The sequence below is a fragment of the Macaca nemestrina genome, chromosome 17 (genome assembly GCF_043159975.1).
Source record: "Macaca nemestrina isolate mMacNem1 chromosome 17, mMacNem.hap1, whole genome shotgun sequence".
NCBI classification, from domain to species: Eukaryota; Metazoa; Chordata; class Mammalia; order Primates; family Cercopithecidae; genus Macaca; species Macaca nemestrina.
In genome coordinates this window covers 12,910,065-12,922,478 of record NC_092141.1, presented here as the reverse complement: position 1 = coordinate 12,922,478, position 12,414 = coordinate 12,910,065, and the positions used below count along the sequence as shown (strand labels likewise).

General features: G+C 37.3%; 1 protein-coding gene across 5 annotated transcripts in view; it reads right to left on the bottom strand.

Moving 5' to 3' along the window:
- LOC105473719 (myocardin) overlaps positions 1-12,414 on the bottom strand; it is a 110,056-nt gene that overhangs the window by 68,449 nt on the left and 29,193 nt on the right. For all 5 annotated transcript variants that reach the window (XM_024790230.2, XM_024790231.2, XM_071082361.1 and 2 more), the window contains exon 2: positions 2,760-2,825. Coding sequence is in view for 4 of the 5 variants with exons in the window: in XM_024790231.2 (XP_024645999.2) it covers positions 2,760-2,825 (66 nt within the window). In the remaining variant the exon portion in view is untranslated. The remainder of the gene's footprint in view (positions 1-2,759; positions 2,826-12,414) is intronic.

Here is a 12,414-nt window from a genome sequence, read left to right as displayed (position 1 = left end):
GGAGAACCAGCACTACAGAGAGAATTCTCAGGGGGCTTCTGGAAGGAATGAGGAGGGGCCTAGTAAATGGGGCAGACACCCTTGACACTGCCTCAGCCAGTGCATATATATATGTATATATGTACACACACACACACACATATATATAGTGCATACGATTTAACAATTAAAAAATTAGAAAAATCACAGAATTAGGTAGGCTTTAAGGAATATTAACTTTTTTTCTTTCCTCCTTTCCTTTCTCCTTTTCTTTCACTTTCTGTTTCAAAAAATGTAAATAATAGAATGAAAAAATAAAGTCTTCTTGTGTAAGGTAATGAGTTGCACACTGGATTATGGTTTTGTTTGTTTGTTTGTTTTGTTTTTGGATGGAGTCTCGTGCTGTCGCCCAGGCTGGAGTGCAGTGGTGCGATCTCGGCTCACTGCAAGCTCCGCCTCCTGGGTTCAGGCCATTCTCCTGCCTCAGCCTCCCAAAGTGCTGGGATTACAGGCTTGAGCCACCGTGCCCGGCCTGCTTCTGTGTGCTTTTTATCAGCTTTCTCCCTAATATCTTGACTCTCTCTGAGGGGCCATCTTGCTTGTTATTGTTATCCCTGAAGTGCCTGGCACAGTCCCCTGTATATAGCCTGGTTTATAATAAAATTTGTTGAAATTATATTGAATTGAAAATATCCTGAGGCCCTTGCTGAGGCCCTTGGTTCCTCTTTCCTTCTCCCAATCGTTTGCATTTAGACATGTTTCCTTAGGTGGCAGAGGAAGCACATTGCTCTGCTGAAATGCATGTAGATTGCATGTTTAATCTCTCACCGGGCTGAAGAGGCTAATCATCAGCAGGTGAAGAGACGCATCCTATCTCTAGCTTCCTGAGAAGAGCTAAGTAGAAAAAATCTGTACAGGCGGGGCCTGCGGTGTGCACCTGTCATGACTTGGACACTTTTCTGTAGCAGAATCTACACCCTTGGAAAGCCTGGTTGAGAGGAGGTAGCTGAAGATTGGGGAAAGCCTTCATCATAGTGTGTGATTTTAAAATGCTTTATTATTTCATGATTTGTAGGATTTTTTTTTCTAGAAATTATCTTAATGATGCAATGGACTAAAGATGCAAAATTTCAGTTAAACGGTATTTTGTTAATATGCATATTATTTGATTCTGAAATTCCTGCAGAACGAAATACTATATCTTCATTGGACTCTACTATACAAATGAACATTTGACTTATATAACTTACATGATAGGTGTTATTTTAAAATGTATGATAGTGTGAATTACCATCTTCATTGGGTGTTTTTACTAATTTTCAGATTTAACCCCGTATCCCTCAAAAAATATTTATTCTCAGCCAAATGCCAGCTGCAAGACCCAGGCCCAGAGTATTTAATCACATGAGTCAAACTTTAAATCAGGTGTGTACAACTTGGGCTTACGGAAAGGTCCTGGGTCCATCTGCTCCATTTGCCTTTCCAGAATTAAGGAGAAAGAAACATCAGTGAAGGGATAGATCATCAGCTTTGAGCGAAATTGTCTTGACCTGATCTGACATCTGCAGACCTTTGGTTTCTCCCTGTCTTTAGCACCTCCAAGGAAAGGCTAAGATGAAACAGGCCACACATCGACTTGCTCCTTTGCTTTCTCAGCATAGTTGTCAACGTTGCTTAAACAGCCTTGAAATAGCAGGCTGAGCTGTTTCTTTTGTACTTCACAAACCTCTGAAAGAGTTGTCCCAGTTTAAGGTCACATACTGTTTACTATTTGTAGAGCTCAGCCACGAACAAAGGATTACTTTTGAATTACAAAACAAGAGGCTTGAAAAATTCTTAGTTTTGTTCTGTCTCTGAAACAAAGACTAAACTTTCAGTGTTCAGCCATGGGTCATAGTGCTTCCACATAACTAACTACGCAACCTTTTTTCTAACTAATATAACTAACTACACGATACAGACCTACACATAGGGCTTCCATATAACTAACTACACTACAGTTTTTCAAGGGCAGACTTTTGCTTGTTGTGTACTGAACTCTGAAGTAACAGTCACAACAGCATTTTCCAGGCACCTGAATTTCTGCACAAGTCATTATAGATCTTGATTTTTAAATTTTATTGGAGAGGAAGTTAGAGTCTATGGCCTGGTGCAGCTTCACCCATGACTTATTCATCCAGAGTACCCTTTTCTCTGTTTCCACAGATAATCAGGAATTAGCTTTCATTGCTGAATTGGTAGAAAATTTAAAATATATCTTCTAAAATATACAATAATCCTTCTTCTTTTACCCAGATCGTGGCCAGTAATTCAACATTATATCATTTATGCTAAAATGGTATTGCCACTCCACCTTCTAGAGAGGAAATACTTGACCAATGTTCAATTACTTGTGGACTCAAATACCCCAAACAGAACTGAAACTGAGGAGGTGAGAAAAAGACGATGTAATTGATGCTTCTGGAATGAATATTAATTATATCCAATTTTAAAAGTAGATGAGTCAGGGGTGCCCATACTGAATTGTGTTTACCCTGAGAACAAATCCACTACATTGGAATTTTAGGCATAACCAGTATCATTAAAAGGAGCCCCTTGCAGGTGAGTAGGTAGCAGCTGGGGCAAAGCATCCAAGGTCTGGGATTTCTGCTGATACCAATGCTTTGAAGATCTTGGGAGACCATGGCATTGGCTTAAACTAAATGACCTCTGAGGCACTTTCCAGCTCCCAAATGGTGTGGCCCTACGTACATCAGTAATTAAGAGATGCAGGTACTCACGTGGTATTAAGCCTTGGTTAGCCAGCTGTTCCTGAGTCCTTCTTTGTTGAAGTCTTAACTGTAAAACTTAGAAAAGGAAGTGTTAGTTTGTGAGTTGGGCTAAATATCATTATAATCATTATATTTTCATTATACATTCATAGCTCATCTCATTTTATTTCTAAAAGAGTTCTGAAAATTATTATGAAGTTCATTTTAATTTCTGTTGCAGACACAGTGGAAGAAGAAGGAGAGAAGCTGAGAAAGTTACAAGGTTTTGCGGTAAGTCTGTCCCAAACTAGAATTAGAATACTTGTCTCCTCTTTGAAGCGCATGTTATTTTCGCAGTGCCACACTCCCTCTCTCCACATTCTGTCATTTGTAAGATAAATATCATCTAATTCCACTTGGGTGGCAACCAGTGATATCAAGAGGGGAGACAGAGTCCCACCTAGGTTCAAATCTCATCTCTACCCCCTTAATAGCTGTGTATCCCTGAGCAAGCTGCTTCACATCTCTTACACTCAGTTTCCTCATTTGTAAATGAAAACGACGCCTACCTGGTGGTGTTGCTATAAAGTTTGATAAAACAGTGTATGCACATTGCTTAGCAGAATGTCTGGCACTTGTAAAGACATTTTGATAAGTGGTAGTAGTATGAGAATCTGGAATTCTCCTGGGAATTCAAAGGCCTATTGGGGTTGTGCTTTATCTTAGAAAAATTAAAACACCGTAAAATTGTCAAATTATATATTATAAATAAATATAAGTATGTTCCCAATATGATGTATCTATAGCACAAATAGATTATATGTATCATAGACATGTAATGGTAAAAATTAAAGAATATTGAATTATTAACTTCTGAGGGCAGTATTTACAGTGTTCTCCTTCCCACTGCCCCTCTCCTCCAAACACATTCTATCTTTGGAAATTCAGACTCCTCCTCATGGATATTCCATGTTCTCTGTATATATTGACGGACACCCCTGACTCATCTACTTTTAAAATTGGATATAATTGTATATGTATAATGTATACATATACATTAAAGTTTGAATCCACTTGGATTAATCGTCAGCTAAAATAAAAACCATGTTTTCCAGAGGACTGCAACAGAACTCGGAGTCTGTATATCGTAAGGCTCACAATGTCCAGAATACACTCTAAAATACTCGAACACAAAAAACTGGGAAAATGTGACCAATTCTAAATGGAAAAGACAATGAACAGATGCAAACCTTGAGATGAGTCAGATGTTGAAATGATCAGACAAATACTTTAAAATAGTTATTTCAAACTAGGTTCAATGAAGTAAAAGAAATGGACAAAAAATAGGAAATCTCAGCAGCAAAATAGAACACATAAAGAAACAAAGTAGAAACATTAAAACTTAATATGGTATCTGGAATAAAAAATTATTGAATGGACTTAATAGAAGAATATCAAAGGAGTGAGTCAGTAAACTTGAAGATAGATCAAACTGGAGAAGAGAGAGAAAAAAGATGAAAAAAAGATGAGCAGAGCTTCAGGGACTAGTATGACAATATCTAAAAGTCTAATGTTAGCCTCAGGGACCAGTGTGACAATATCTAAAAGTTTAATGTTAGGTAATTAGGGTCCCAGAAGTACAGCAGAGCTATAGAGCAAGTTTTAATTTAATTGAAGTAGAGCAGATTAACGTCACATAAAATGGACATCAAGTCACAGAGTATCGTCAGAGATCAAGAATGGAAATTTCATAATTATAAGAGGGAAGATGTAGCAATTATAAATGGATAGGCATTTAAGAACAGAACCTCAAAATACATGAAGCAAAAATGGGCAGAATTAAAAGAATAAATAGACAATTTCCAAATCACAAAAGCTTCCTGAAATTGGTGAAAAAATATGTACAGATTCAAAAGGCTCAAAAACCCTACACCAAATGTATACACAGAAAACCACACTTGGATACATAATTATCCAATGACTGAAGCCAAAGATAAAGAGAAAAGTCTTAAAAACAGGTGGGGGAGAAACAACACATTGTATAAAGAAAAGTGTTGATTTAAATAGCCACAGACTTCTCTTCAGAAACGATGAAAGCTAGAAAATAAAAAACTAAAAGAGAAACAAAGAAACACCCCATCCCCCAATCTACCAACTCAGAATAGAAAATGTCCTCTAGGAATGAAGGCGAAATAAAGACATTTTCAGGTAAAGAAAAAATAATATAATTTCTTACTAGAAATGCTTAAGTAAATTCTTCAGGCTCAAGGGAAATGATATCAGAAGATAACACAGATATTCAGGAATGAATAAAGAATGTCAGAAATGGTAACTCTATTAACAAATATTAAAAATATTTATTTTTCTTCTTAATTAAACATACATAACTTTATAAGGAAAAATTATAACTTTGTCTTGCGATGCTCTTAAGGAACATAAATGTAATACAGATTACAGTGATAACATAAAGGACTTCTTATGACTGCCAAATTTCTATAGTTTACATGCAGTGGTATAATACTAACTATAGGTAGATAGTCATAATTAATGATTATACTGTAACCAATAATAAGAACACAAAGGGTATAACTAAAAACACCCTATAAATTGAAATGGAATGCTAAAAGTATCAAGTAATCCAAAGAAGGCAAGAAAGGGGGAATATAGGAACAGAAAGCATAGGGACAAACAAAAATCAAGTAATATAATGGTAGATCCAAATCCAACCATGTCAATAATTACGTCAAATTTTAATAGTTGAAATGCTCAAATAAAACAGAGTTTATCAGAAAGAATTTTTAAAAGCCATATTCAATTATATGTTGTCTGCAGGAGACACACTTTATATATAAACTGTCAGATTGGTTGAAAGTAAGTAGATGGAAAAAAGATATACCATACAGACAGCAAGCATAAGAAAGCTGGAATAACTATATTAATGTCACATAAAATAGACATCAAGTCACAGAGTATTGTTAGAGATAAATAATGGAAATTTTATAAGAGGGAGAATTCATCAGGAAGACATAGCAATTATAAATGGATATGCATTTAAGAAGAGAACCTCAAAATACACGAAACAAAAATGGACAGAATTAAAGGACTAGATAGACAATTTCAAAATGACAGTAGGAGATTTTATGACTCCTCTCTCAACATCTGACATAATTAGATTTAAAAAATACTAATGACATAGAGGATTTGAGCGATAATATCAAACATCTTGATATAATTAATACTTGTTTAGCACTACAGCCAACAACTGCAGAATAAACATTCTTTTCAAGTGTACATGGTACATTTACCAATATATACTAGGCCATAGAATACGTTTTAATAAATTTGAAATAATTGATATCATGTAGAATACATTTTCTGACCCCACTGGAATTAATTATTACTCAAAAGCAATATGCTATTAACAAAAATGTTTGGCAATACATTTCTAGATAATTCATAGTCAAAACAGAATCACAAGAGTAATAAAAAACATTTTAAACTGAATAATAAAAAATACACAACATATTATGACTATTTCATGTTACAATTTCCCATAACCCGTATTACAACTTATGAGATACAGCTAAAGCAGTGATTAGAGGGAAACTTAGAGTTTTAAATACTTATATTAGAAAAAGAGAAAGGTTTGAAATCAATGACCGAAGACTCTACCATAAGAAGATAAAAAAGAAGTATGCTCATAGTAAGTAGAAATAAGAAATAATAAAGATTAAAGCAGAAATCTTTATAATAGAAAACAGACAAGTAGTAGAAAAAATTAACAATACCAAAAGCTGGTTATTTGCAAAGATCAACAAAACTGAAAAACTCCTAACTAGACTGACTTTATTTTATTTTATTTTATTTTATTTTATTTTATTTTATTTTATTTTATTTTATTTATTTTGAGACAGAGTCTCACTCTGTCACCCAGGCTGGAGTGCAGTAGCACGATCTCGGCTCACTGCAACCTTTGTCTCCTGGGTTCAAGCAATTCTCCTGCCTCTGCCTCCTGAGTAGCTGGGATTACAAGCGTGTGCTACCATGCCAGGCTAATTTTTGTATTTTTAGTAGAGACGGGTTTCGCCATGTTGGTGAGTTTGGTCTAGAACTCCTAACCTCAAGTGATCCACCTGCCTCGGCCTCCCAAAGTATCTGATTATAAAAGTAGAGAATAAAATTTATCAATAACAGGACTAAAAAATGTGTTATAACCATATATTCTAGACATTAAAGATAATGAGAAAATATCATTAACACATATGTGCTAATAAATTAAACACTTAAAGTGGATACATTTCTTGAAAACTAAAGCTTGCCAAAATTGATACCAAAAAAAACACAGAAAATCTGAATAGCAATATGTTTATTAAATCATTATTGATTATTATAGCCCCTCCCCCCACACAAACACAAAAAAATATTCAGGTCCAGGCAGTTTTACTGGTGAATTTTTATCCAAATGTGATAGGAACAAGTTGTTTTCCAAGTTTTCCATTAAACAACACATTGTATACATTATAACCATTATAAGTAAGAATTCTCAATTACTTTGTCTTTCAATATCATAGATCTTAATCAAATGAAGACAAAAGTTTATAAAGATCTCCCATTGTTAGAGTTAGCCAGTTAGAAGACTCTTCCAGTTCTCTAGCTATTAAGTCATTCTGACTTAGATTGAACTGGACAAAGGCAGTGGAAATGGAAACAAGAGGGGAAAATATTAAAAACACTTTGAACGAAAAGAATTAGGAGATTTTGGTGACGTGAAGGAGGATAGAATTATATGCTTACTGGCTGGGTGCGGTGGCTCACATTTATAATCCCAGCACTTTGGGAGGCCGAGGTGGGCGGATCACGAGGTCAGGAGTCCAAGACCAGCCTGGCCAACATGGTGAAATCCCGTCTCTACTAAAAATACAAAAAATTAGCAGAGTGTGGTGGCATGTGCCTGTAGTCCCACCTAGTCGGGAGGCTGCGGCAGGAGAATTGCTTGAACCTGGGAGGCAGAAGTTGCAGTGAGCTGAGATTGTGCCATTGCACTCCAGCCCGGGTGACAAGAGCAAGACTCCATCTCAAAAAAAAAAAAAAAAGAAAAAGAAAGAAACAAATACATATTACTATCTTTCAAGGGGTTGTTAGTGTGGGATCTTTGGATATGTTGCAAGAAATACAGCTACTTAATGTATGCAACTATATCTGCATATATGTATTTTTTTCCTTGGGTATGGGTCCATAGTACACATTAGATTCCCAAAGAAAGCCACGGCTTCCAAATTTAAGCTCCTTTAATTTAAAGCTTAAAGATTTAGGGTTCTGAAAACATGTGTTAGAGTTATGCTATAATAAAGTTGACAGAGAACTCTGAAAAAATGATGAGCTTAGTTTTAGACAATCTGAATTTTTGGCGTCCTGGTAAATAAGAAACAAGGTGCCTGATAAACAATTAAGATATAGGGCCGGAGAAAGGTTGAGAGGTCAGGACTGGAACACTGATTTTGGGCATCATCTTTAAGCAAGTGGCCACAAAACCTTTTAGCAGAATTTCTAAAGGAAGAGAGAGATATTATCAAAGGAGGCTAGGCATGGTGGCTCATGCCTGTAATCCCAGCACTTTGAGAGGCCGGGAGGATCACCTGAGGTCAGAGCTCAAGAGCGGCCTGGCTAACATGGCAAAATCCCATCTCTACTAAAAATACAAAACTTAGCTGGGCATGGTGGCGCACATCTGTAATCCCAGCCACTCGGGAGGCTGAGGCATGAGAATCGCTTGAACCTGGGAGGCGGAGGTTGCAATGAGCCGAGATTGAGCCACTGCACTCCAGCCTGGGTAACAAGCGAGACCCTGTTTCAAAAAAAAAAAAAAAAAAAAAAAAAAAATTATCAGAGGAGATGGGAGATAAGAAAACAGAGAGAAAAATTCCATTACAAATAGTGAAAGAATGACACTAAAAGAGGGTCTGGTAGGAGACAAAATTCCTTTGCTTCGATATGGAGAAATCACTGGACTACTTGACATCACCCATTCGCATACTTCTTTTTTTTTGTTTAATTGCGGATTTTTCAGTTCTCAAGATTGAAGGCATTAATTCATTACATTCATTCAATCATTCATGACATATTAGACTGCCTACTAAGCGAAAGCATTGCTTGCTGTTGGCATACAGTGGTGAATAGGACAGTTACTATCCTCACGACCGTAACATGCTAGCTGGGGAGATAAACTCAATTTTCCCTGAATACAAAATAAATTCCTCTCCCTCCCACCTCAAGAACTTGGTCTTTAGGGACCCTGTTAAATCTCTGACTCTGTATGCAAAAATGTTGCTTGCATGTGTGTAAATGCGTATTTTTATGGACTGGCTTATGACTTTTATCAGATTTGTGGAAGTCTCTGAGACTTACAAAAGTTAAGAATCGTCAGTTCAGATCTGGACTAAACCATCTCACGTCTTTCTTTTCTTATTTTTATTAGTGGGCTCTCCTCGCAATACACATTACACAGCATTACCAGATCAATTTCCCCAAACTCCTTTTTTATAAGATTACTTGGTATATCATCTTGCAGTGACTCCTTATTCTAGCCTTTGAGGTCTTTTCCTATATGCGCATTATTCCCCACACAAACTCTCTTTTCCAGTTCATCCTGCCCCTCTTGAGCCTAACCTATGTGTTCACGTTCTTTGCCTTTGATTATGATATCTCTGCACATGGAATTTGGTATATGGTTTGAGGCTAGGCTGTAACTCTAATTTATTCCAAATAGTTGGGAAACTATATATAACTGCCACTTATTAAAACATTTCCTTTGCTTACTGATGTATAATGTCAACTTCTTCATTTACTTAAATTCCAACATAAGCCACAATCTTGTTCTAGGTGCTAATTTGTAGTAATTTATACTTCCTATTCTATTTTTTTTAGTAGCAAAAATACCAAATATTTTCTGTTTCAAGATGGCAAACAGCAAACACCTGATTCCTATAAATAACAGAAATGACAGTTTTAAAAATGTATACCTAGGCTGGGCGTGGTGGCTCACGCCTGCAATCCCAGCACTTTGGGAGGCCAAGGCGGGCAGATCACAAGGTCAGGAGATCGAGACCATCCTGGCTAACACAGACTCCAAACTTAACCAAAGGAAAGAACATGACCTTAAGGGAACAATATGAACAAAGGGAACAGGCCTTTCTCAGAAACAGGCAAGAGAATTCATCAACAGAAAAATAATACATGAATCACTTCACACCCATAGGGATGGCTACCGTCCGTAAAACAGAAAAGTGTTGACATGGATATGGAGAGATAAAAACCCTTGTGCGCTGTTGATGGGAATGCAAAATGGGCAACTACTGTGGAAAAGAGTATGGCAGCTCCTCAAAATATTAAACACAGTATTGCTGTATGATCCGTCAATTCCACCTGTGGGTATATACTCAAAAGAATCGAAGGCAGACACATGAAGAGATACTTGTACGTCTACCCTCATAGCAGCATTATTCTTAATAGCCAAAAGGGGAAGTGACACAAGCATCCATCAATGGACGAAGGATAAACACAACGTGGTGTATTTAGAAAATGGGGCCGGGTGCGGTGGCTCACACTTGTAATCCCAGCACTTTGGGAGGCTGAGGCGGGCAGATCGCGAGGTCAAGAGATGGAGAGCATCCTGGCCAACATGGTGAAACCCTATCTCTACTAAAAAAAAAATACAAAAATTAGGTGGGCATGGTGGCGTGCACCTGTAGTCCCAGCTACTGTGGAGGCTGAGGCAGGAGAATCTCTTGGACCTGGGAGGTGGAGGTTGCAGTGTGGTGAGCCGAGATTGCACCACTGCACTCCAGCCTGGTGACAGGGCGAGACTCCATCATAAAAACAAAACAAAACAAAACAAAAAAGGAATATTATTCAGCCTTAAAAGGAAGGAAATTCTGACATGCTATGACATGGATGAAACTTGAAGACATTATACTGAGTGAGATAAGCCAATTACAAAAGTAGAAACACTGTATAAATCCACTTATATAAGGTACCTAGAGTAATCAATCTCGTAGAGACAGAAAATAAAAGGGGGGTTCCAGGGGCTGGGAGAAGAGAGAATGGGGAGTTACAGTTTAATGGAAACAGAATTTCAGCTTTGCAAGATCTTAGTGATGATTATACAACAGTGTGAGTGTACTTAATGCCACTGAATTGTACAGTTAAAATGGTTAATAGGTTACATTTTATGTGTATTGTACTACAATTTAAAAAATTAAAATTCAAAAAATAATCTTTCCTATTAACACTAATCGCAAAGTAAAAATTCATTCATCAAAATAAACTCAACTAAAAATGAATTTGTGAACTAGAAGGTTGAACTAAACTGTCCTCTTAGAATGCAGCACAAAGGAATAAAGGGATAAGAAGCAAAAACAATATGGGCTTAATGCAGAAACATTGCAAAATATAGAAAAGCTTCTAGGAGAAAACATACTCATCTGCTCTGATCTTAATGTTTGTGTCTCTCCAAAAGTTATACGTTGCAACCTTAATCCTCAAGATGATGGTGTTAAGAAGTTTGAGAGGTCACTAGGTCATGCGAGCAGAGCCCTCATATTTGGGATTGGTGCCCTTGTAAAGGAGGCCCCAGAGAGCTGTCTGGCCCCTTCCACTATGGGAGGAGGCAGTGAGAGAGGGATTTCTATGAACTAGGAAAGGGGCCCTCATCAGACACCAAACCCGCCGGTAACTTTAACTTTCCAGCCTCTGGAACGGTGAGAAATAAATTATTGTGGCTTATAAATTACCCAGTTTATGGCATTTTGTTATGGCAGTCTGAACAGACTAAGATAATCTCTAAACTAGGGATACTTCTTGCCAATATTTCATTCATGAAGTTTAGGTCCCTTTTCCTATATGTTTGTGTGGGATCACATTATAAGGGTTCCTTCATTAGCTGATTTTTATTAGTAATATATCAAAGATACATTCATATGCCATGTAATACCCATCAAATGATGCTATTTTAGTAGCTGTAGAGTATTTCTTTCCTTTCTTTCTTTCTTTTTTTTTTTTTTTTTTGGTTATTCCATAAGTCATTGAACCATTGGCTATTATTGAATGTTTAGATTTTTTAAAGTTTTAACATTAAAAATCACAATGACATTCTTTCCAGTGGATTTTTGGCCACGTCTTTGATATGACAGTAAGAAATACTCCTAGAAGTAGAATGACTTGGTCACAGGAAATGTCAAATTTCAAGGCGTTTGGTACGTATGACAATAGCTCACCTAAAAGGTTGTTCTGATCTGCCCACAAAGTATGACCAGGTTGCCCATTTCCCTTAGCCCTGTTGCTTCAATCACATGGAAGCTACTGGAATCTTTCTCTCCTCTGAAGCTGGAGGCCTGGCTGCCCGGTCAGGGTCTAACTCTAAAGGGAGTGGGCAGAGAGCCAAGTCCCGGATGATCTTAGCAGTGGAATTTGTTCCTGGGGTGCCTTCTTCTCCAGGTTCTGCTGAGCTTTGATACGAGAGGTTGAGCTCGAACCCATCCCTCTCTGCGGCTGCTTCCCACTGCAGATAGGAGAGTCCTGACACTTCAGACAGAAACCTTGCTCCAGTGGCCTTATGCTTGGTGAAGCTGCTTTGCTCTCTGAGCACAGCCACCTGCAGCTTTTGCTTGGCCCCTTCCTGGATGCCTTT